The sequence below is a fragment of the Nuphar pumila genome, chromosome 5, assembly GCF_984573655.1.
Source record: "Nuphar pumila chromosome 5, dmNupPumi1.hap1.1, whole genome shotgun sequence".
Taxonomy (NCBI): domain Eukaryota; kingdom Viridiplantae; phylum Streptophyta; class Magnoliopsida; order Nymphaeales; family Nymphaeaceae; genus Nuphar; species Nuphar pumila.
Window position 1 is genome coordinate 3,217,919 of NC_143253.1, and position 26,876 is coordinate 3,244,794.

The following is a 26,876-nucleotide window of genomic DNA, read 5'->3' on the forward strand; positions in this document are numbered from 1 at the left end:
TTCAATTATATATAATATGGATACGGATCCTGGCAATAACATGAGTTTGGTGAATTGGATTGGGTAAAAGGGATCTGGCATGAATTTCTTGTCTAAGGTTGCAACATGCAAAAAGGTAAAATGTGATCCATTTGTTTTGGAATCCGACAGATCCAAATTGTGTGCATATCTTAGTGGGCGTTTTGATTGCGGAGAGAGTGGCATCCACGGGTCGCTGCTGTCTGTGCATCACATGTCTAATACAAACAGTGGTCATGTGGGACAGGTGTCCCATGCATCATGTCCAGTTAGGGATGCACACGATCCGAGCTTGGCATGTTCAAGCTCGGTTCGCCTAGGTAAACTAGTGTACAGGTTCAGCCCGAGCCTAAACCACTGGTGTTCAGGCTCGGCTAGTGCCGAGTATCGAGTTGAGCCGGGCTCGGTCTAAGCGCAGCAGGCAGAAAGAGAGAGACGAATTTGGTGAGGCATCGGGCCTCGGTGAGCTTCCCAGCCGTGCACCACCCTTTGACAAGCATCTCACAATACATTGATATCAATGTGTATTTCATTCATAATCACATTGCCAAAAATCATCTACAGGTCAAATACATCTCCTCTGTTGATCAGTCGACATACCTCATAACTAAACCGCTTTCCAGCTACAAGTTTGCATTGCTCCCTGACAAGCTCAACACCCTCCTCAAGTCGTTGAGCTTAAGGGGGGCTGTTAAGGTAAATATGGATCCATGTTAGCTCCAAATGGATCTAATGGCTTATAGTGACATATTGAATCCAACTACTTAGATGACTCAAGACTCTTAACAAGACAATACTCATAACTAATAGATTATGTGAGATAACTAACATAGACAAGGTTTGGGTGGACAAACTCTTACCTGAAGAAGACAATATGAGATCAAGAAAGATAGACTTTCACAAGAAGATCCTTCCAAGGATGGGACGTCTCATGCCTAGAAGGTTTCAAGATGAGCTAACTCATTAAGGAGACTCAGTCTCTTGAATCCTTGTAATTGATACTCTATTTAAAGGAAACCCTTCATCTTTGTTGGGCATATTGATAGATAGAAAAAGTATTTGTGGACGTAGACCACATTGGTCAAACCCTGGGGCTCCAGCGTGTGAGTGTGTGAAATCAATTTAAGCTCAAAGAAACGGGAGAGATGAGAGAGAGAGTCTAGAGAGATGCGAGAAATGGGAAAGAGAAAGAGAGATCAAAGAGAGAGAGGGGGGGAAGCTTAGAGATGTGTGTGAGAGAGAGAGAGGGAAGGGGTTCGAGGTGGGCGGGGCACTTGAGGCATAGCTAGGGGATCGAGGCGAGGCAGGCTCTCGAGATGTGGTGGGGTGATGTTATATATATATATATATATTATATTATATAAAATATAATATGAGTTAGGCTCGGTAAGCTGATCAAGCTCAACTGGTTTGCTCCGTCGAGCCTCAGAGCTTAGTTCAAGTTCAGCTCATTTATGGGATGAGCTGAGCCCGAGCCAGCTCAGTTCATTGTGCACCCCTATGTCCCGTTGTGGTCCAATCCTCTCCTGAAATGGTGGTGTTGAGAATACCTAGGACAAAAATCAGAAAATAAAGGGAGCAGAACACTTAAGACAAAAAACTCGACTCATCCCTGTCTGTGGTCGACCAGCAGTGTCCAGACAAACTGTTCCATACAATTTTGTCTGCAATGAAACGACCCAATGCATTGTCCCAGATATCACCAAGATTTTTAGTTACATCGTTATATTATTGTGATTTTTAGAGCTTTAGTTTTTAATGTTTACTAATTTTTAACTAGGTGTGTCAATGGGTCGGGTTTACCAGGACCCCACCCGTACCAAACCTATAGGGTTTGAGTAGGGTGATAAATAAGAAGACTCGATTAAGACCTGGGTCTAGACTAGAAGGTCTGATTAATACATGGATCTGGGTATAGCTTGTAAAATTTTATACCAGACCCAAGCCTACCCGATTAAGACCTGCAATTTTCAATGTAAAAACGATAAAAAGATATTATTTTATCGGGTCTGTTTCATGTAGTTTTTATCGGGTTCGGGTATGGTTTCTCTTATGATAGGACCGATTAGACTCAGGTCTAGACTCAATACCATACTTAAAAATCGGGACCAGGTCTGATTTCATCTAGGTCTGAACCAAACCCGACCCCTTAACATCCCCATCCGTAACCAGAGCCATATCTTTCAAACATTCAAATTCAAATCGGTTCTATCACCCGATCCGTTTTCATGGCACACCAAACCGGATATTCCCTGTATTTAAAAAAAATCCCCTCGAAAATCAGGATTTCTATGGAGCGCCAAACGCGATCATCAGCGGGCACCCCCACCCCCAGCAAGTCCGCACGTGGGAAACTCGTTTGGCGGAAGCTCTCTGCACCACAAGTTTTTAGCCCCCACTATGCACTGAGGAGCTGCGACGCTGCCACGTGGAACCGTAGATGGATGGATATTGATAGGTGGATCTGCCACGATTGCGTGGGAGTTCGAGGCAGCCACAAACTGGACTGACGCTGCACGTTCCACGCTCTTGTGCCCATGTGTGCAGAGCTTCATCCTCATCGTCGCCTCACCCTCGCTACTCCTGAAGAATTAGGTTTAGGGTTTCTTTTTCTGAAGAATTAGGGTTTAGGGTTTTAGGATCGGTGCGGATGCCGCGGAAATTCCCGGAGGGAATTTTTCCGGCCGGCTGAAGATCCTTCTCTGCGTTCGATTTGAGGTATATTCGCCCCTCTGTCTCTCTCATTTGGATTTTTGTTGAAGTAAGCTTCTCGATTTGGTTTATTTTTTCCTTTTTTGGTGAAAGAAGAAGAAGGGGTTTCTATTTTTCCAGATTAGGGTTTTCTCGTCCTGTTCCGCCTCCTCTTACGTCGTCTTGTCTTCTTCGTTTAGCTTTTCCCTTTTGCCGTTATGATCGGTCATTTTTCTGCCTTGGTTTGAATTCGACGAAAATATTATTTGATTTCTTTCTGTTAGTCGAAGTTGATGACTTCATTAGAGAAAAAATACGGTCAGGAGTAAATTAATGGATTGTGCTTTGCTTTTTGGTTAGGAAGAGTATATTGATAAATTTGATATATTTTATTATCTTATTAGGATTTTAGGAAATCAACGTTCGTGGCTGTAAATCCCTTTCTATTTCTGGAGATTATAGGTGTTCTTTTTGGGGGGGAATTCTCATCTTTGAGATCTCAAGGTTAAATTGATATCTATGAATCTGGTGGATGGTGGTGTTGGATCTAAATGAGGGTTAAAACGTGTAAAGATTAGTTACGATTGTGTTTAGATGCGAAGTAGGTTTTTTTTCTGCTTTGCCTGTTCAGTGAATTTACTATATGTTCTGTTGCTTGACTGCCTGACATGTTGGAGGAACTTGAACTGTCATGGGGTTGGATGGTTGTATGTGACCCTAAAATGTCAAAGGAGAGAATAGAATAAGGGGATTGCAGATAAATCTAGGGAAAGAGGAAGAAACAACCATGGGAAGTGGTTCAAGAGTGCACGTGCGGCTAGTTTTTCTTAACATGTGACATAAGATGCACTGCTTTGAATTCGGGAATCTTTGCGACTGATCCAAATCACTGGATTGAGGGTTCAAAGATCGGGAAATAAAAGTTATGTCCTTTAAAAGCTAGTTGCAGCAGGAAGTAAATTCAGCAAGAATGTCTTGGGCTACCCTAACTATGTCTTTGATATTGTTAATGGTGGCGTTGGACTGATCTTTTCCTAAAAAATTCCCTTTTTTTCCCTCCACCATCTCTGTTTCTACTTCATTTATGGTTATGAAAATAATCCTTTCTGTATTTTCTTCCTTTTCCTTTTATGATGTTTGACATGATTATTTTAATTGGTTACATGTGCAACCATTGATGAACCAATTCCAGAAATAATGTTAGATGGTGTAGGTGCTGGAAGTTGAAGTTTGTGATTCTACTTTTCTGAAGTATTCTAAAAAGGCTCTGTTTGTTTATCATTTGACATTTTCCTTTGGGGGCAATACATTCAATTAAAGCACGACAATTGACACATTTTGATATCCTTAACCTATATGAGTTTACACAAAACAAGCCAAGTATCACATTTGATATCCTTAACATGAGTGAATTTGCACAAAACAAGCTACAGGATTAATGACAATGTTCATTCTTTTTGTTATTTATTTGTAATTGGCATCCTAGTAAGTCTTTTGCTGGATGTTTTAACTGTTCTCTGCCTTTAGTTTATAGTTTTTTTCCTTTGTTTGTCTAAGCTACCGGCAATCTGAAATTGATGCTTGGAATCCATGCAGATTGTTAAAATGGACTGGTTCTTTGTTCAAGAAAATGATGATCAGGCTGTTCCGGGGTTTAAAGGAACACAGGATGAAGCAAGTATAGATGATTATTCATCACGAGAACCGTGTATGCAATGGATTTCTGCTGAAACTAAATTTGATTCATCAAACAGTTTTTGTTTTTCACCTAGAGAAAAGCTAACTGAGGGATTGGAACTTGGTGGTCAAACTGAATGGTCGTTATCTTCTTCAGCATACACAGGCAATGATAGGAATCAGAGTAGTGATGAGACAGCGCAAATATCATATGCAAATAAAGAAGATTTTACTGGTGGTGGCCATTTTGAACAACAGGCATCCGACATGGGCTCTTATCGCCACAAGATTAATGTAGATCTTCTAAGCCCCCCATCATCAGAGCACTTATTCATGAACTGTGATGAGGAAAAGTCAAGTGCTTTACATGAGCATGGACTTTTGGGTGGGAGGAATGACTACCAATTTCAGTACCTGTATCAGAGTGATGACATCTTCCAGTACGATTGAAATTCCTTTGGTACTTGAGTTTTTTAATTTGTGGGGTAGGGTTCATGTGGTTCTTGGAATTCATCAGCAACCCTACCTTGATCAGATTTTGATATACATTTAACTAAACTCTGTTTTATTACATCTGCTTTCTTTTTTAATCAAATTGTGAAATTAATGCTTAAGGTCTATTTGTTTATGATTCTTTTCTACTTTGGAATGTACAGGGATCTGGTACTTGGAGGCTACATTCCTGGTAATGAGAATCCAGCATCATTTCCATGCATGTCTCCGAGTGTGGAGACTAGCTCAATGCAGTTTGAGAATTTTCTGAGTGAGATGCTTGTTGATTCTTTAAGCCTCATCGAAGATTCATCTTGCACGGATGGTTTAAACTGTTTGAAAACAAGTGCCTCTGCAGAAAGAAATAATCCAATGGATGTTTGGGAGGAAGAGATCAACAATGATGATAGCAACCATCCATCTTGTTTGACACTGGATTTCTCAGAGAGTATAGAGAATCTTCCCACCAGAAAGGTGCACCTTTTCATTCCACTAAGAGAGCTTTATTTTTTTGTAGTTTTTCCATTCCTTGTCATCCCTAATTTCTTTCAATAATGAATCTGGATATAAGAGAAACAGTCATGTAATTCAAGTTACTTTCAGAGGCAAACACACAGGGCATCAATGCCCTCTGAACTAGAGGCATGTGAGGAAGAGATGAAGGTGGAGCAAGATGGATCATTGGAAGCAACCACCTTGCATAAGCTTGAAATGTCAGTGGTGCAGGTAAACTGATAAAGTTGAACAGTTTATTTTAGATTTTAGAAACTGGGGTGTTTGTGGGTTTCTTTTCAAGAATGTGGAAGGCATGACTTTTCCTTGGTTTGTTAGCAGCTGAATCCAAAGACCAGAATTTTCTTTAGAGATGCTTTGTACCGCCTGGCTAGAAGCTCGAAGCAACAGCATGCAGTAAGCGAAAGCCAATGTTCCAAAATTGATGTTGATGTGCCACCTACTGCATGTGTCAATGGCAACGGCGCAAGGTATTTGGATTAGAGACTTTATTAAACATATTTGTTATTTGTGTGCTTTTAGAAACAATATGAGATTGCCAGTATGAGCTGTCTCAGAGTTTAGGGCAGCTAAATCAAGGTCTATGTCATACGGACACTTCACTAAGCATCCCGTGTTGACACGACACAGCATGGCACTTGGACACTTCATGGGCACCGTCCTACCCGTGTGGGGCGCAATCAATATTGTGTCATTAACTTTGTGTATTTTGTTGTATGATCTTGATTACTTAATATTAACTTGGGTTCTTGTTCTTTTAAAATTTGTCATGAATTGCATTAAATTTCAATTTCAAGTTAATTTATTATTTGATGTCTTTAATTGTAATGATCTAAAATTGTTGTTCAAGAGTACACTTTTTCTCTCTAAAAAAAATGATGATATTTATGTTTTATTTCTTTAAGTTAAGATATATATATATATATATATATATATATATATATAGAGAGAGAGAGAGAGAGAGAGAGAATTGTTGTGTTGTGTCTTTCAAAGGACATTCATATTGTATCTCATACTCCCTTTCCTCCATCTGACATAGATCAGGGTTGGATTGGGGTGGAGAGAGCTAGATGGTTAAGATTTCACTAATCATGGTGGAGGGCTCCCAGGTTCGAAGCCCACTAGAGTTGTTCCTGTTAAGATGGATGTATATATATATATATATATGTATGTGTGTGTGTATTGTTTAATATAACATATATTTATATATTATATATATATGTATATATATATATATATAATATACTATAGTCAACTGAGGTTGACTGTTTCTAGTTGTTGGAAAGGGTCCAACGGCCTCTCCAACAGCTAGAAAAGGTACTCCTCTTTTCTCTCTTCTCTACCTTCTTCTCTATAAATAAGTGGGTGTGTGCATGAGTAAGTTTTGAGAGAGTGATGAGTAGTTCTAGATATTTCTGAGTGTTCTTAAGTGCATTTTGTAGTGAGGTTTTTATGTATTTTATTGTTCATTATGAATGAAATTATTTATTCACAAAACTTGTATTAGTTTGTATCTTGTTAGTATTCAAATGTATTTCGATTTGGCATTTGGATTACGATATGGAATGTCTTGGGTTCCGCATCATTTCGTGACATGGTATCAAAGCAAGGTATCTGGGTCTTGGTATCTTGTTAGTGTTTGTGCTTCAAAAGAAAGATTTGAATTGATGAACAGTTTGGACTCGAGACTCTCGTATTCTGATATGTATTTTGTTTGGATTCTCTACTTTAAATATTTATGGTATATATTAAAAAAAAGTGTTTGAAATATAGTAGTTATTTATTAATATGTTAAAAATGAATATGTTTTCAAGTTAATTAAAATTAGAACTTGTGAAAAATTATTGATTTTTGATATATGTTTTTGTGCAAGCTTGTTTACATGAAATATATGTTTTGATTATGAATACATATATTTCTTGAAAAATATCATCATGAAAATTATATTTTACAAGAGTATGTGGTTTTCTTTAAAATCTTAAATAGTATGCTTGATACTAATTTTTTTGTTGTATGTATTTTGTTTTATAGTAACCCCTTAAGCATTTGTCAAAGCATGATTACTAGGTATATTATGTGAATTTTTTGTTAAAAATGTGTCAAGAAATTTAGATTCTTGTATAATGTATATCTTGAGTCATCATAATTTTAATTCTTTGATAATACCATAGATATTTTGTATGCTCTCATATCAACATGCTCATGTCCCATATTTTTATGTGGCTTCAATGATTGACTTTAAGATATTACTCTCATTGTGCAAAATTAATTCTTTGAAAAACATCCTCTATTAATTATGCTTGAGAATGATCTTGGATAATTTTATATATGACTTGTATTCTCTTTGTCATTCATATTACTAATGACTCTTGCATTGGATGCTTTGTTCACATATACTTGAATGCATTTTGTATGTCATAATAATAACTTGTTTTCTTCTTATAGATTGTATTGTGCCCCTTAGTGGGTTATTGTGCTTGTGCCCCTTAGAAGGTTATATTTGATGCATTGTAAGTGATATTTAGTATGTAGTATTAAAATTCCTAGCTTTTGTATAGCTTATGTAGCTATAAGTTATTAGATTATCTTATTGCTTTGGGTATTTATGATTGGTGATACTTTTGGGTTTATAAATGGTTCCTCGAGAATCTCTATATGTGTTGTTTCCTTAATGTTACATGTCATTGTTGTCTCATAGTAGACTTATGATTTAAATTTAAAAGGTTTCTTTTTAAGATTATATATATTGTTCTTGTCTTCTCTTTGAGAGTTATTGGATCTTTTGTATGTGATGTGTCTTAGTGCACTTATTCCTTAATTGGTGGATTTATGAATTCATTTTTGAAGAATTAAGCATGATTCTTGTTTGCTTATTAAAAATTGTAAAATTTGTCATAGGACATTGTTGGGCATATGATTGCACTACATTCATTCTAAGATTTCATCTTCTTTATTGGTTTTTTTATTTGAAACTTTGTCTTTTCAAATCATTTTTTTTTTTATGAACTCACCTATTTGAAAAATAATTTTCGTGAGTATTTGTTGCCTTCTTATAACATTTGTTGTGTTCATCACAGAATTTTATATGATGTATCATTTCTCTTGGCCTTGTTATTTTTTATTCGGAGATGTTGGAGTGAGTTGTGCTCACTTTGTTTTATGTCAGTTTAGATTGTCAACTTATGGTTTGACTTTGACTGTTGTTTGATCTCTGGATCTGAGTGTGTTGTATCACTCATTTGTTGTATGACCATTGTTATTATGGATGATTGTAACTCTATTTATATGTGATGGCTATTTATTTTTTAAACCATGGTGTTTCGAAAGATGGTTAAAAATGATAATTTTATTGATAACATTAGTGTATTTTCATTACAAGTTCTTTTACCTTTTGTGTTTCTTCCTATTATGCCTCTTATCTAAGTGTCATTATATATAGACGAAATGTTTATTCACACCTTCGTGTGTAATTTCAGTCTATTGTTGGCATTATACTCTTGATATAGTTATTGATACACTTGATTTTTTAGTGTCCTTATATGTAGACAAGAGATGTTTATTCACACCTTCTTGTGTGATTTTAGTTCATTGTTGGCATTATACTCTTGATTTAGTCATTGATACACTTGATTTTTTAGTGTCATTATATGCAGATAAGAGATGTTTATTCACACCTTCATATGTTATTTTAGCTCTTCGTTGGCATTATGCTCTTATTTTAGTCGCTAATACACTTGTTTTTAAGTATCATTATATGTAGACAAAAGATGTTTATATATACCTTCGTGTATGTTTTTGGCCCTTTAGTGACATGATGATTATGCTCTTTTTCTAGTCGTTGATACACTTGATGTTTGAGGTTTGGAGACCTAGGAGGTGATTGCTTGTGGTGGTCAAACTAGTATTTTAATTTGCAAAATTCATTTATTATGATGTATGAGATTTTTAAAATTTCTTCGTAATTTTTTTAAACTCATTTTCTGTTTTACGAGAAATTGTTGTTAAAATATTTTCATGCATTTTGTATTATTGTATATGCTTTAGCTGCATGAGTTATTCCATGATTAATTGTTTTGCATAATTTAAACAAGGTTATGCTTTTTCAAGCATATATTCAATAAACAAATATATATATATATATATATATATATATTTACTTTTATTGCCCTTTGTTGGCTCTTTGTATTGTCCCATAGTGGACTTGTGCTTATGCACTTTTGTGCTTGTAATGTGCCCTCGTGTCTTTGTGTTGTCCATGCTTAGACTTGTATTAGACTTGCATGTGCTTTTGCACTTTGTTTTTGTCATTCCGCATATTTCATTACATGCTTTTCTAAGTATTTCATTAGTGAAATATCTTATGTCTATGCCCATAATGGCTATTGTGTATTTGACACTTTGTATTATCTTTTGAAAAATTAATGTTTCTTTAACACTCGTCTTTTATGTCTTTCGCTGTGTAAAACTGACTTGTGATTTTAACTCTTTTGTGAGATTTTTATAAAATAACTTTATCATTGTTTGCATCTCTCTTAATATTATTTTATTATGGTCGAGTTTGTCAATGACTATCATGTTTGAAGGTAATGACTGTTCAAAATCGATTCTTACTTTAAATGATTTTGAAAATGTTAAATTGACTTATTAAATATGTTGTATATATTTTATGTTTATGCGCTTGGTCATCCTCTCTTTATAATATATAAGTGTAGTTATTTATTGTTAGATTGCTCTTGTTTATGTATATATATATATATATATATATATATATACACGTATATGTATATAAATACATATGTATATATTGTTTAATATAATATATATATATATATATATTGTGGTCAACTTAGATTGATTAAGTCAACTGAGGTTGACCCTTTTTAGCTGTTGGAAAGGGTCCAACGGCTAGATTTCTAGCCGTTGACTCTCTCCAATAGCTAGAAAAGGCACTTTCCTTTTCTCTCTTTTCTACCTATAAATAAGTGGGTGTGCGCATGAGTGAGTTTTGAGAAAGTGATGGGTAGTTCTAGATATTTTTTAGTGTTCTTGAGTGCATTTTGTAGTATTGTTTTTATGTATTTTATTGTTCATTGTGAATGAAATCATTTATTCACAAAACTTGTATTAGTTTATATCTTGTTAGTATTCAAATGTATTTCGATTTGGCATTTGGATTACGATTTGTAATGTCTTGGGTTCCATGCCATTTCGTGACACTTCCCAGCTTGGGTTGACTTCCAAAGTTCTACTTATGGAATTGATAAACTTTTGTTGGTTTAGCTAGTTCTTTTTCTCTTGAAATGATTTTCTTCTCTCATGTATCAGCTTTGGAAATTGATTGGTTAATTTATAAGGTTCCATATATTAGTTTTGCGATGGCCTTTTTTTTATAATAAGATTTCATCAGTGTCAGCCTATTTTTTATTTTGGAATTATTAATCGGGTTTCAAATGTCTACAGTCGATTATTTACCTTACTAGCTCTTTGCTGCCATACAAGTAACCAACATTACTTCGCTTGCTGTTACTGAGAGTGCCTTCTTGCTCCCCTCCTCCCCTCCTTGTTTTAGCATTATCTTTTCTTAGATGAAATCATTCTTTGGTAATAAATCCACATAATCCAATAGGTTGAATTGGTTTCCATCTCAATACATGGATGTTCATCCAAGTTGGTGTTGTGAGTTCATGGCTGGAAAACTTCAATCATCGTACTTGCACTATATTTTTTTAGGAATATAGTTTTTAGCGTGTGTTTGTATTTTCATTTTTCTATATTTATTTTCACTTCCCCTTGCTTAGTTGTGAAAGTGGTGTGTCATCCAGGGAATCACAGACGAATGTCATCGACCGAACAATTGCAAACCTGCTGTTCAATAACATGAGCCAAGATACTCCTCAATTTTCACCTGCATCACACCGTGGCAAGAAAATTGCTCCAAATTTTAAACCAAGGAGGTTCCATTCGAAGAAGCGATTCACTATTCATCCTCCAATCGCACAGCATGAAGATCTGCAGGATGAATCGTCTATGATCACGAGTGCTAGTGTTGAAGCTGACCTTCACAGCTTGAAAAGTGAAAATGAAAGCGGTGGTCAGATTTTACAAACAAGAGCAGTGGAGGAAGATGTTCTTGAAGCTGTTCATGGTCATGTGTCATAGTCTGTCTTTTGCTCTATATTCCAAGTTAAATATCAATGCCATACTAAATCACCGGGTGTTTGATTCGAGGCATTTAACATAGCAAGCTTAGACCTTTATGCGTATATGTTTTATCACGAGAGCGTGCTTTTGTTCATCGTGATGCGAAAGTATGTCTGTGCTAAATGACATGTAAATATGAACCCGTAAAATTCCATGCAGTGGAGAGTAGTATTGAGATTGTTACCATTAATCAAGTTATTACAGTTGATGCTGTACTCGTGTGAGAATGTGGTGTGTGAGAAAGAGAATATGCGTGCATATGGTAATATTCCTGATGAAGTGAGAATCTTGTGGCGAGGCTTGTGTGTGTGTGTGTGTGTGTGTGTGTGTGTGTTCTACCAAGCAACTATTAGCAACTATTCTTTAGAGCTAGGACACGGATATAGTAGTTGACTTCACGGTCAGCATCTCCCACAATCTTCTGCATTCGCTACAGGTCCGCAGATGTATGATCTGGGATCCGAATTTGAGTTCGAGAGCATGAAGAGATCGGCAGCGCAGCAGAGAACGGAAGGATCAGGAGAAGAGAGTTGGGTCTTGGTCTTGGTCTGTTCTTCAAGATTCTATGAATCACCATTAGAATTGCAGAGAGCAAACTCTCTCTCTCTCTCATAAGTGAATGGTTCGGTTAGGAATAGGTATCTCTGGACCCAACATAAGCAGATCCAGCATAATCGGGTTTGGACCTCAATAGGGTGGGAAACTTTCTTAGCTGGTTAACTCCATCCTATGTTCCTAGTCACATCTCACAACTTGGGGGTATAACAAATCAAATATGTTCGGATATCTTATCCAAATGTCACATTATTTCTGGATTCGGATCTTGTACATCCAAATCGATTTGGATATTCTAAATTGGATTATTTTCTTTTTAGATCAAGTTTGGATGAGGTCTTATATCAAATTTGGAGTCACTAGAATATGCCAACTGAAAATATGAGAAGTACCATGTAAACCACGATTTTCATGGATTTTTTGTTCTTTTATCATAAGTTTATCTTACGGATGTGATCTACATACTCGGTTTTACAAAAGCTCTTTAATCATCGGATTATAATGCATAAACATGATTTTTTAAAAATCAACAACTATAATCATCATAAATATTCAAACATCCAAAATTTTTAGTTTTTCATCAACAATACATGATCCAGTAATTGATTCCTAGCAAATTCATCTTGCTGAACACATCTACATGGCTGGATTTGCAAAAAAGTGTTAGTAATACCCAATTCACATGGTGGTTCTCATATTCTAGTGACTTGTCAGATCTAATTTATATTTGAGCCTGTTTAATAATGTCGTCAGTTTTAATATTTATGATCTATGTTACAATAAAATGATGGATTTAAAGAAGATATCACTAATATAATTAGTGCAGGTTGGGTTAAGTAGAGACAAATTGGTGACGTGTTATGTGATAAAAGAGTATCTCTATGATTGAAAGTATTTGTTTACAAGACTGCTATAAGAACGACACTATTATACGAGCTGAATGTCAAGTGACTAAAAAGTGTATAGTATATGATGCAGAAATGCATATGTTAATATGAATGTTGAAGTTATGAGAAAAAAGATAAAATTAGAAATAAACATATTCGAATATGCCTAGAAATTAGATCAATAAAAGACAAAATAAGCAAATGTAATTTAAGATATATAGTTTGAGCATGTTGCACAAACATCTATCACAGTTTATGTAAAAATATGTTGACATGATACAAGTAACAAAAACTTAAAAAAAAAAGACCATTGAATACTTGGAAGGAGACAATCCAACGTGACACGATGGATTATAAAATGTCTGAAGTTGTAACTCTGTATAAATAAAAATGAAAAACAAAACTAGCAAAACTGACCTGGATAAGACTTGATGATGATGATAATGATAATGATCTAATTCATATTCAGAATCAAAATCTGACATGTTAAGAGCATGTTTCATTCTTTTTTTACTGATTTAGTATTTCCACATGCATTTTCGGTCCAAATTCAATGTACCTCATTAGATCTGAGTAGGATGAAAATTGGGATACATATCCACTTTTATAATTTAAATTCAGATTCAGACCTGCCCCATTTCACCTCATCCCCTATCTTCGATAAAAAATTTATTATTATACTCATATATATATATATATATTCTAATTAAACCTATCATAAAACCCTTTCTCAAATCTATCATATCTCCTTCCTTTAACATTAGAAGGCGGTAGCAACGGAAGGATTGAGGAAATGGACCCCACCCCACCTCGTTTCGTTTGAACCACAAGGATTGAGGATATGAAACGAGGAATGAACTAGGAATGGAGGTTAAATCAAAACCCGTGCGGGGATAAAGGTGAGGATGAAGGGCAAAATTTTGAGATGGGGCAAGGGTCGAGGCCTTGTCTCCCACCCCGGTCCACTGGCCATCCCTATCTGTGTTCTATGCACCGGCAAGATTTGATTTTTTTTTTTATGATATGAAACTCTCTTCAACCCCAAGTGAGGCCCACGACTACCGTGCTATAAATGGACCACCTCTGAAAGCTATGGACACACCCGTGGGCTAAATGGGTTTGATCAAAAAGTGAAAAAAAAGTAAACACGCTTCCGGTGGGATTTGAACGAAGAAAAATGTTTTTGAAGGGGTTAAATTGAGAAAATAGTACCTTATTTTTTTTGGATAATCCAATTGAAAATCGGATCCTTTTTTTTCGGATAATCCAAGGGAAAATCGGATCCTTTTACTCGGCCGTATGTTAAACTGCATTTCAAAATGCAACATAGCGTCAGGCAACCATTTTTCATTAGCAATGGGTATACGCATATCTTCGTTCCCCCTTCCATTCCCATCTTGTTCAGGGAGAACCCTCCAAAACCGTTCACCCGTTGAGCACAGAGGCGAGACCCCACCAATGGAGTGTGGTAGAGAAAGCCTAAAACCCCCTCCCCACATTAGGATTTGATCTCCCCACCACCACCACTACCACCCTTGATCGACCCTCCAGAAGATGGCCACCATCGCCCTTACCCTGCCCATTTACTTATCCAGGGAAACCCTTAACACCACCACCACCCTTTTCTCTTGTGCTAGATTCGTAGGGGTTTCTTGGTGTTCCGAAAAAGGCGGTCTAGGGCTTCGCCGGTTTCGCGCCGAATTAGAGGCGGGCCGAAGGTGGAGTCGCACGAAGAAGGGCAAGGTTGAGGTTCCAAATGGGCGGCTTAGGGATAGCTGGCTGGCTTCGCTCGCCTCTCCCGCGATCGAGCAGAATGAAGGCGGGGAAGAATCGGCAGTCATCTGCGTAGAGGAGACGGCGGCGAGGAGTAGGGATGGTCTTGAGTGGACGATCGGGGTCGATCCGGACGCCTCCGGCGCTCTGGCGCTCTTGAAAGGCAGCGGGTCGGAATGCTCTGCGCAGGTAATTTCGTGGGTTCTGTGGGGTAGTTACGGAAAGGTTATTCTCCTCTTCTGGGGGTACTTTCGTCATTTCTGAAAAGTTTGAATGGAAACGGCGGGGGTTTCTTTCGTTATAGTATTTTGCTGAATTGGGGATGTTTTGGTCAATTCCACGTGATTTGGGGTAAGTTTTGATCATTATTGTTTTACTAGTCTAAAGATATAAGTGCAAAATTGCCACTTCAAATGATGAAAATGCCATGAAGTTCCATCTCTATGGTCACGTTATTTGAAATGAAAAAGTAACGGCTAGTGAAACTTGTGTTGAAATGCACAAAAGAAAAACTATTTGAAAAAGTATTGGATCTTAACAGGTTGGTAATGCTGATTGAAGCTTAAATTGTTGCCGTTGATAATGCTTATTTTTATAGCATGAATTGTAAGAGTCAGAATCTTCATGTTAGTAGGTTTTTGATAGTCCCCACTTGCAAGTGTTGGTCGCGAAGCGATTGCGGAAGCGCCTTGATCCGAAGTCCATCGTTCGGCTAATTCACAGCTTGAATGTACCAGTTGGTATGATGCTCTCTCAAAGGCATTTGAATTAAAGTTCTTGGTGGGCTGTTCTGATGTTGCCTTAGATTTACATGTTTGTGATTGATGTGTTGGTGTTTGAATATCTCCCTAAGATTTACCTGCCAAGTCTTTGTAAGGACAGACCTCGACCAATCTAAGGTTACGTTCCGTATTCCCTTGGTTGCATCTTGGTGGTCCTTGGTTTAAAAGTGCAGAGGTGAATCCAATAGTAACGAATTCATGCTGCCACTCCAAACATGGCAGCACTTTTAACCCCAAGACTTGCATTTGATTACTTGAGGGCTTGTTTTGCAAATTACTGTTAGTTTAGCAATTATCACTGCTTAAGGACATGCTTGACTAGCAAAAAAGAAAAAAACCAAAATGCACTTGGGTTCTTATTTTTATTTTCAACCACACAACCTGCAAAGTTAATTGGATTCATAGGCAAATTTAAGTGCCATATTTCTTGAACAGGATTTGAGGACTTGAAACACCATTGTTGTAAGCAGCAAATAGTTCCTAGTTAAGTACAAGCACCACTTGGTGTATTCCAACAGATATAGATTCTGGGAGATTTTCCCGTTTGCAGTTTTTGGTACTGGTTGGAGGTCGAGATATTATTGAGCATACACTTGCTTTGGTAGTGTCTGATACTTGTTGGAGTTCCTGATAATATTGTGCATCTACTTTGCTTTGGTAGGTCAAAATATAACTGTAAGTCTGCAACCTCTTGTAGAATGAATTATTTTACAAAAGTCCAGCGGTTCCATTATCAATCCACCTACAACTAGGGAGTAGTTTGGTTTTTGGAGAAAGCGTGTGTCACATACCTGATCTAATTAGTGTACAAACCCTGGGAAATGGATCTGAATCCTTTGTGTTTCTTCTTTGGGTTTTGACTGACAAAAGTCTGATATTTAAGCTCATCCATTAAGACGTTCAGTGTTTCATTTAAATGGGAGATGAGTGCTGAACATATTAAAGGCACTAGATATTTGAGTTGAATTAGATAAACTCTAGCTTGAAGGGACCACTTGGAAAATTGGATGAATCCAAATTGCTTGCTGTATGAGATGGTGATGCTAAATTTTCTGGGGGTGTCTGAATCATCATTCAAACCAAGTGCAATCGTAAATAACCAAACATAAAAGGCTGGAAGATTCTCTTCACAGACATTACCAGTTGAATTTGTTGGGTGAGATATGGAGCCCTATTACTAAGCAGCAATCTTTGAACTCTGCTCTTATAATTTACTATAGCTTCACAAAGATCTACCACGATTCATGTTTTTTCTTTTAAGCAATACTGGAATAATTGGCTTATGCTTCCATGCTCCACCAAATGCATCTTTAAAACAACTGAATGCATTAATTGTGCTTTTTTATACTTGATCTGTAATGGTTATTACAATATGGATGTTGGCTGCTCCAACTTATTGGAAAATACATTTTGTTTTCCAAAGATGACACTAGTGGAAGTTCAACTACTACACACATTAGAAAAATTAAAGCATGAAGTGCCACTGGATATTGGTTAGAGAAGATACTAAGCTTGCTTCTTCTATTTCTTTATTTGAAATACTTGTTCATGTTTCAGGAACAACTGCATATATTGAGCAATCAACACCTTTTCCAAAAGATGGCAAACAGGTACTTCTTACATAATGTGTTTTCACTTTTTCTTCTGTCTTGACTATGTGGTGGTGTTCTCTTGTTGTTGATCTCCTTGTTTGCTCCTTTATTGATTTCACAAAAAATTAAACATCCTTTACATGCATTGTGATTTATTTCCTTGTTGAATACATGATGAGACTTCCAAAGAAAGGACTTGAAAAAGTAAATCTGTCAGGTCAGTTCTATGCAGTGTTGTAAACATCATCTTGTGTCATAGCGTGAAATATGGTTCTGCAGTCCCAGCCATTGGAAACTGCCAACATTTACCCAAGTTGTATAGGGCATGAGTACTGAATTATACTGAATATCTCATCCAAAAATTGCTCAGCTAATGAATTGCAACTTTGCAACCCAACCTATCTTATTATTTTTCAGATTTTGGTCATTTTGGTCAAAATCTTTATACACAGATAGGATCAATTAGACCCATTTACGCATATAGAAGTGAGAACCATCTCATTCAAACCTATTTTGACATAAATAGGTTACCTTGGGAAACATTAGAGTAATGTTTCCAATCACATGATTCGTCCTTGCATGTTTCTTCCCATTCTCCAAATTAACCCTGTCGATAAGTATAAGTGAGGAATGTGCAATTCATGTTCTTCTATCATTCCCAAATTAATTAACCTACCAAATGGATATGACTAAATCCAGGTATTATAAACATTCCCTTACCTTCACCATCCTCATGCATCTTAAGTTTCCTGTTTCTTGAAAAAAAAACATTACTGGCTACTCTTTCCTGAGCTGTATAGATACCTTGGAATTATTTTTGTGAACTTGGCCTCCATGATTCACAACATATTATAATCTTCACAAATAGTGATTCAAATTTAGTTCTTTGTGAAACCTATATTTTATGGATATGGCTGTATATACAGGAATTTTTTTCTTTTTTCCTGGTGTTCTACAGTATGGCTAGTATATAAGGGATATAGTACAAGAGAAAAAATGGAGTATCCATGTTATACACCCACAAGAACACCAATAAAATAAATAATTTTTATTAACAAGAAATAAAAAAAATTACAAATGAACCTCACTACAAAAACACTCAAACACACCCCATATGTACATTCATCATCTCTCACCTATACAACAAAAGGATGTCATACCACATGAGTCTCTCTCTCTCTCTCTCTCACACACACACACACACACATGGTTGCACCTGCACAGACAAATGCCACTTCACATTATGTAGTTAGTAAGGCCATGACTTTTTTTTTACTGCTTTGAAAATGGCATGATAAGAAAATTATCACTTTTTGTTTTTGTAAAATAGGGTTGGTGGGGTGGAGGGTTTGGATATGGATTATGGATTGGTATCCTTGTTGCCTCTGGATTTTCTGTTATTCCTGTGTCATCTGTTCTTTGGAAGACTCATTTTGAACTCTCCGGAAGCTCCTCAAGTAAGGTTTGTCTATTATTTTCTTTCTGGAGAATGTTGTCTACTGTTGAGCAATATTAGTTGATGAAGATAGATCCAGCACTTCCTTTCTATGTAACTTCCAACAGCAGGCCTATATTCAGGTTAATAAATGAATGTAAATTAATGAGGTTAAATCTATGGGCATACAACCATGTCAGAGTATCTCTATAGGTCACAATGGAACCTCCCTGGAAATCTTGATGGCATCTTAAAGGCCCTATCCTCCTTATTTCCAAGACAACAACAGTCCATGTAGAACGGGAACAATATCATTTGTCTTGAGTAAATGGTTGAACCTCTTTGACACCATAGACCTAAACGAATGATTTAAAATCACCAATCCCATGCTAGAAGGCTGCCCATCTGGTCGACTAAAATCTGGTTTGAACCACATCAGTAGTTTCTTTAGGAAATAAAATAATTTTAAAGCAGGATATTCCACAATATTCCTTGCTAAATTTGGACTGATCTGTACTATTGACACCCTGCTCTTTTATTGGTCCAAACAAGCTTGATATAAAAGTCCAAACAATGATTCAAGGTTACATATTTCTGTTAATAGTTGATACATTTCAAATACGGCTTGCCTTAGCCAATCATTGGTAGGGTCTTTGTGATTTATGGGATTGATATTGCTTCAGCTGCAACTCACCGTTTATTCTATCTTTTTGAAATAGAAGATCTTATCCATAAATTTTGATAGGGCAGTTGTTTTCTCAAAAGAAAGTGCCAATGTAATTAATATTTAATGTGAAACACGTTATGTGATGTTCTGGAGGAAATGTGAAAGTGCTTGCTTAATTGACTGTCATCCAAGAAATTGCATTTGTTACTCTTGATGCCCCTTCACGTACTGTTCCTGCTACTAGATATGTATAAAGAATATCTTCAACAACATTATACAATAGCGAACTTGGCAGTTGATGTAAGTTGTTCCATATTTCTGTAACCATTCACTATGGTGTATGACTTCCAGGTTTCTTTCTCTGTCACAGGGACAAACCATCTAGGTCCTAGGGGACATGACACAACCCGACATGCGAGACACACCATGTGACATTCCATGACATTGTAATGAAGTGGATTGAATCCGATACACATGCAAGAACACGCTTTCAATCAAGTAAAAATACTTGATTGAATCACGAAACCACCCACACAAGGGTCTACAAACTTGTTATTGCATAGAAGCACTCAAGAATGAGTTGGAAATACAAGGCCACAAGAGGCCAATATATAATACAATGGAGCCAATATGTTGCAGCTTCATATGGATGTTGGGGCTGCACCCAACGGTCATAAATATAGCTGTTGGGGCAGCTCCAACAGCTATATGGAGTTGTCCCATCAAATCTGAAAAAGACAAAAGGTGAAAAAGGAAAAAGACAAAAAATAAATACATGAAATAAAATACAGAAATGTCATCCCCTAATGGGCTGACATCTATTACAGAGAAAAGACCGAAATACCCCTAATGGGTATTTCGGTTAACAATAAACACATATATGTATATGTATATGTATATGTATATATATACACACGTATATGTATATCTTAACACCCCCTTCAAACTCATGGTGCAATAACCGAGAGTTTGCCAAGTAGGAAGTGAAATCTGGGTGAAGGAAGTGCTTTGGTGAAGAAGTCCGCGAGTTGATACTCTGATGGAACATAAGGCAATCTGATAGTCTTCCGCAAAAATTCTTTCTGAACATAGTGGCAATCCATTTCAATGTGTTTTGTTCTCTCATGAAACGTATGATTGCTCGCGATATATACAACACTCTTGTTGTCACAGCTTAATCTGGAAGGTTCTGTGGTGTGAATTCTCAAATCCTCTAGTAGTTGTCGTAACCATACTAACTCGGACGTAGTCGTTGCCATGGCGCGATACTCAGTTTCAATTGAGGAGAGAGACACCTTATGTTGCTTCTTGCATCACCAGGAGATTAGAGAGTCACCTACAAAAAACACACAAACCAGTAGTTGAGCGTCTATCATTTACATCCCTTCTCCAGTCAGAATCTGAGTATGCAATGACTTCTAATGAGGAAGAAGATAAAAACAATCCATGACTTATAGAATTCTTAATATATCTAATAATTCTCATTACAACACTCATATGTACTGTAGTGGGAGCATGCTGAAATTGACTGGCAGAATGAATAGCATGAGAGATATCAGGACGAGTAATAGAAAGGTAGGACAAAACTCCAATCATTTGTTTGTATGTGGTTGAATCTTGCAGTGGTTCTCCATCATTCTTCTTCATTTTTTCATTTATGACCTCTGGAGTGTCAACCCATTTTTCATCTGAGAGTCCTGATCTCTCTATGTTCTCTGTGGCATACTTAGTCTGTGACAAAAAATAACCACGATGTGAGTAAGCTACTTCAATTCCAAGGAAATACTGTAAAAAACCAAGATCTGTCATATCAAAGTTGTCTTTAAGCACATCTTTGATATGATTTACTTTGTGCTTATCACCTCCTGTGATTATCATATCATTTACGTAAAACAACAGTATAACCATCCCTGCATTGAAAGACTTAATAAACAATGCAGTGTCAGTAAAACAAGATTTAAAATGCAGTTGAGTCATCAGATTACTAAATCTATCATACCAAGCTTTGGGAACTTATTTTAACCCATATAAGGATTTTCGTAGACAAAGAGTTTTCCCATGTGCTAAATTCAAACCTAGTGGAGGATCCATGTAGACCTCCTCATCCAGATTACCATTTAAAAATACATTTTTCACATCCATTTGAAAAATTGGCCATTTTTGGATTGATGCTATAGAGATGAGAGTTCTGACAGTCGTCATTCGAGCAACTGGGGCAAAGGTCTCATCATAGTCAATTTCATATTCTTGACTGTATCCCTTAGCTACTAGTCTAGCTTTATATCTTTTCAATGTCCCATCCCATTTGGTTTTAATTTTGTAAACCCATCTACATCCTATAGTTTTCCTTCATTTAGGTAATGTTTGAATTTCTTAAGTTTTTGCCTTTTCTAATGCTTTTAATTCATCGTTCATGGCTTTAATCCATTCTTGATGATTTTTAGCTTCATAGTAGGATGATGGTTCAGAATATAAGTGCATGACCATTAAGCATGTTCGGTATCTTGGTTCAAAGGAATCATATGATACAAATCTACTAGGAGCTTTTGAAATTCTTACCGATTTTCTAATACTAGCAGAATCAATATCTTGATTTTGAGAATATCTTTCTAAAGCACATGGTGGGTTCCCTTCGGTCTGCCTAGTATATGTTTGTATGTTACTATGAGATGGGTCAATATTGTTAAGATTGTTGTCTATATTTTCACTTGCATCATGAGAGTCTTCATGTTCACTCTCATGCTCATTATGAAGATTTTCATACCCTTCATGTTCATTGATTAGATAAAAAAGAAACGAATAACCATAGTTTTCTTGGATTTTTTCCTTGCTAAAACCATCTTTATTTTCAAGAAATGTAACATTTCGTGAAACATATAATTTGTTCATTTCCCTATCATAACATCTATATCCCTTTTGATTTTTTGTATAGCCAAAAAAAACACAAGGGATTGCTTCTGGGGAAAGTTTGTCGTTCTTATAGGTAAGAACAAAATACTTACATCCAAAGACTCTCAATCTTTTATAATCGGGGGGAATTTTAAGTAATTTTTCAATAGAGGATATATTTTCAATAGCTTTTGAGGGCATTCTATTTATCAAAAATGTAAGAGCAGCTTTGGCCTAAAACATTTTTGGAACATTTCTTGATAGAAGAAGTGTTCTAGTGGTCTCAACAATATGTCTATGTTTTCTTTCAGCTAGTCTATTTTGTTGAGGAGTGTAAGGGCAAAATTTGTGATGAATGATGCCATTTGAATCAAGAAATTTTTTAAATTCTTTTGATACAAATTCCCCCGGAATCGGATCTAAAAATTTGAATATTGGTTTTGAATTGAGTCTTAACGTAGTAGAAAAATCTTTTAAAACAATCAAATACTTCTGACTTTTGCTTAAGAAAAAAGATTCAGGAATGTCTATAATCATCTACAAATATAACATAGTAAAATACCCTGCCTTTAGATATAACTGGAGTCGGTTCTCATACATCTGAATGTACTAACTCAAATGAAATTTTGGATATAAATTATCTTTGCCCAAAGGGTAAAGCTTTCATTTTGCCAAGAATGCAATCTTCACAAACCATTTTTTTTTCTTTATAATAAGTAAGAAATGGAAACAAGTGTAATTTGGTCACACTAGGATGTACTAGTCTTTTGTACCAATTTTTTATATCTTTATTTTCCACAAAATTACAAAAAGATTGTTTTGATAACTCAAGATTGTCCATTACATAGAAATCTCCTCTTCTATGACCTTGCCCAATCGGCTTCCCGGACTGGAGATCCTGTATTAAACAATCATTACAAGAGAATAAAACTTTACAACCATGATCCGTAATTTGTGAAACCGATAAAAGGTTCAAATTTAATTTTGGCACAACCCTAATATTTGGTATGTGAAAGTTTGATATTTTTTGAAAGATTTCAAAACTTTTGATTTTTAAGGATGTTCTGTCGGCGGTTTGAGTTAGAATGACATTCAGATAATATTGACTCATTTGGAGTCATATGAAAAGAGGCATTGGAGTCCAAGATTCAAGAAGTCTTACTAGGGTCACCACTTGTGGATACGGTCGCCCCCGAAAAAGAAGAAGTTTGAGTTTTGAACATTGGTTGTAGTGCCTCCATTAATTGAGCTAAAGATACAGAGTCAATGCATTTGGAGTCATCAACATCATTCCTTTCCACCGAAACAACTCGTCATCTCGGTGATCTTCTTTCTTTCTTTTTGGACAAAACGACTTGATGTGTCCCTGTTCATAACAATGATAGCATATGATTTTGCCACCGTTTTTGTTATTTCTCTCATAGTTGTTAGGATTTCTCCCATTCTCATTTTTTTCACAAAGTGAGGAGGTTTATAACTCCTAGTATGATTATCGGGCTTTGACATAGCAAGCACGATTTCTTTATCCTTTGAAGCGGATGACTTCTTTAATCTATCTTCTTCCATAGTCAATTCTTCAAGAGTTTCGACTATGGATGACACACCTTCTCTATGAATGAGAGCCGATTTAGTTCCCTCAAATTCGGGCCTAAGTCCATTCACAAATTGGTAGAAATGCTCCGTTTTAATTTGATTTTCACGGAGTTCTACATCTTGAGGACAATGTCATTTTGGTTCAAGAAGTGTCAATTCATCCCAAAGGAGAGAAAGCGCATTGTAATATTCTCTAATACTCATTTCTCCTTGGGTCATGGTTCTCACCTTATTTTGGACATTGCATATGTGTGCAATATCTTTAAGACTATATATGTCTTTAAGATATTTCCATGCATCACTAGCGAAATCAAATTTCGCTAAGCTAGAACATTTTTTGATATCTACACTATTGATGAGCCATCCAATTATTTTGGAGTGGTCCATCCTCCACTCTTTCCATTTTTTCTCATAATCGGAAACGGCTTTACTCATTTTTTCTCCTTGAAGAGCAACCTCTTTCTCATTCTCAATTTTCATAAGAATGAGCTTGGGTTCTCTTTCGATACCGTCTACCAAACCCCATAATCCTTTTTTCCATATTTTGTGTTTAACTATGGATGCCCACATCACATAGTTTGTATCGTTTAGGCGTACGGGAATGAAGACCATTATCTCTCTTTCATTCTCCATTTCCTTACAAGACTAAGAGGAAGGGTAGAGAACGAAGAAGAAAGAAAAAAGAGTGAAATACAAGACTTATTTGAGAGATGACATGCTTCCCGATGCAACAATCCTCGATTTGTTGAATCCCCTAAGTGTACGATTCTCCTCTTGATATTGTCACGAACTTTCTTAAAAAACTCGGCTTTGGACTACCAAAGCTTTGATACCATGTAATGAAATGGATTGAATCCGATACACATGCAAGAAGACACTTTCAATCAAGTAAAAATACTCGATTGAATCACGAAACCACCCACACATGGGTGTACAAACTTGTTATTGCATAGAAGCACTCAAGAATGAGTTGGGAGTACAAGGCCACAAGAGGCCAATATATAATACAATGGAGCCAACAGGGTGCTCCATATGGCTGTTGGGACTGCACCCAAAGGTCATAAATATAGCTGTTGGGGGCAGCTCCAACAGCTACATGGAGCTGTTCCATCAAATCTGAAAAAGACAAAAGGTGAAAAAGTAAAAAGACAAAAAATAAATACATGAAATAAAATACAGAAATGTCATCCCCTAATGGGCTGACACTTATTACAGAGAAAAGACCGAAATACCCCTAATGGGTATTTCGGTTAACAATAAACACATACATGTACGTATATGTATATGTATATGTACACACACGTATATGTATATCTTAAGAGACATGTCCAAGCATTATTTTGATAATGTTTTAATATTTTTTATAGTTGTAAGAATATTTTCAATAATAACTATATTTGTATACTGAAATATCAAAAATATATTTTCATCATTTAGATAATTAAAAATTTATGTCATGGTGTCCCTGGTTCTCAAAAAATGTCCGTATTTGTCTCATGTTCATAAATTTCCTGGGCAGCATTTCCATTGATTAGCTAAGAGTGTTAGACAGCTCCAGTGAAGATTTTGCATTTCAGTTATTGAACCAAGAGAGTCTTTGCTAGGATGACAGCAGGAAGGCTGCACGTGAGCTCTTTCCTTCACTGGGTCCCATGCTAAAGAGAAAAATGGATCATGGTGAGTGTCATTCTTATGTTGGTTATCAACTCGTTTGATACTCTGAAACTTTTGCCATTCAATTGCTCTTGATTCACATGTAAGAAAGTGGATTCCAACTATTTGATAGAAGCGGTTTCTCAATTCCAATGCATTCTCTCTGTGTTTTGCTTCCATGTTGCTAGACTGTACATTCCTTCTATTTTCTGTAGGCCGGGCAGAGGCTCTATTGATTGCTGCCTATGGGAAGGGCCTGAGAAGAGAACGAGAATCACAGCAGCTGCAACTTGAGTTAGAGTGCGTGTCAGGTCAGAGCGACCTCTGATGATGCGAAGAACGGCATCCAAAATACCATAGACTTAACTATGTTTTCAGCCATTCATGTTGCAAACTTTAGACGTCGTTCATCTAGTGCATCAACGGTTCTGAAAAAAAATGTGGGACCCATCTAGGAGATGCTGAATCCAACGATGGTGTTTTGGATGCCATTCATTGCATGGATGAACGGCATCAGGGTGATCTCTGACAGGTTACCATCGCCTTGTTCAAGCTCGGACTTGGTTGAAGCTGGATGAGCTTTGCTCAAGCTTGAGCTGGTTAACCTAATCCAAGGGAGCAGGATTCGCCACTTCTTTCAAAGCTACCCAATGTCCTATCCGTTATTGCAGGACTTGTTTTGTTTTGTTTTTTTTATTCAAAAAAAAGCTCTGTATGACATTTTTTAAAATTTTTACTTGGAGAAACCACCACAGGATCAGAGACCTAGTCTTGCTGGCTCTACCAGCCTTAGGGTCGCTTAAAACTCTGATGGCTTACCACTTGTTCTCAGGGAGTCATCTTGCTTTGGATTGGGCAGGGGTAACACTCATGGGATTTGAACCTGGACCACTTGCCTAGCAGCCTAGGCCCCATCCCACTATGCCAAATCCCTTGGGGCCTCTGTTTGACTTGTGTTATACATTTAATGAGTCGATGGCGCTCATCAGTCTCAGCTCATTTACACAAACAAGTCTGGAGCTGTGCTAGAGTTTGGCTCAGTTAAGCTGATAGGGATCCGATCCGTTTTCATCCCTAGTTCAGCACCCTTAAATTTATGGTTTACCTGTGATTCTAGTGTTAGCTATGAAGTTCTGATCAGTTTGCTGCCACCTGTATCACTATGTTTTCTCTGAAATGTTGTTAAATATATTAATAAAATAAATTTTATAAAATCGCGATATTTTGAAAATAGGCAAGACTTTGAATATCTCAAAATATTACTGAAATTTCCATAAGTTGTGAATTCTAGTGACAATGTTGCAAGGTTTTCAAAATCTGAGCAACGTCTCTTGCATATTCATATCCAAATGTAACTTAGACACGAATTTCTCACACGTAAAATAAAGTCTACTTTCGGATAAAAGTGCAGTCGAATTTGAATCTGGTAATAGCCCTCCGTATCTGGATCCATACCCA

General features: G+C 36.5%; 2 protein-coding genes across 5 annotated transcripts; both read left to right on the forward strand.

Annotated features, from left to right (window-relative positions):
- The first annotated feature begins 2,484 nt into the window (after positions 1–2,484).
- Positions 2,485–11,807, forward strand: LOC149836495 (uncharacterized). 2 transcript variants are annotated; one of them, XM_090005381.1, is made up of 7 exons: positions 2,494–2,736; positions 4,306–4,417; positions 4,544–4,826; positions 5,043–5,352; positions 5,482–5,604; positions 5,713–5,861; positions 11,214–11,807. In XM_090005381.1, the coding sequence occupies exons 2-7, from the start codon at positions 4,315–4,317 to the stop codon at positions 11,548–11,550; spliced, it is 1,305 nt and encodes a 434-aa protein (XP_089861507.1). In that variant the 5' UTR covers positions 2,494–2,736; positions 4,306–4,314; the 3' UTR covers positions 11,551–11,807. The 2 variants fall into 2 exon arrangements, with proteins under 2 accessions (XP_089861506.1, XP_089861507.1); XM_090005380.1 differs by having other exon boundaries at positions 2,485–2,736; positions 4,306–4,826.
- A 2,646-nt stretch (positions 11,808–14,453) lies between these two features.
- LOC149836496 (Holliday junction resolvase MOC1, chloroplastic-like) lies at positions 14,454–26,153 on the forward strand. 3 transcript variants are annotated; one of them, XM_090007012.1, is made up of 6 exons: positions 14,454–14,996; positions 15,442–15,547; positions 17,147–17,199; positions 18,512–18,643; positions 25,370–25,442; positions 25,634–26,153. In XM_090007012.1, the coding sequence occupies exons 1-6, from the start codon at positions 14,589–14,591 to the stop codon at positions 25,744–25,746; spliced, it is 885 nt and encodes a 294-aa protein (XP_089863138.1). In that variant the 5' UTR covers positions 14,454–14,588; the 3' UTR covers positions 25,747–26,153. The 3 variants fall into 3 exon arrangements, with proteins under 3 accessions (XP_089863138.1, XP_089863139.1, XP_089863140.1); XM_090007013.1 differs by lacking the exon at positions 25,370–25,442; XM_090007014.1 differs by lacking the exon at positions 25,634–26,153 and having other exon boundaries at positions 25,285–25,551.
- Positions 26,154–26,876: the final 723 nt, after the last annotated feature.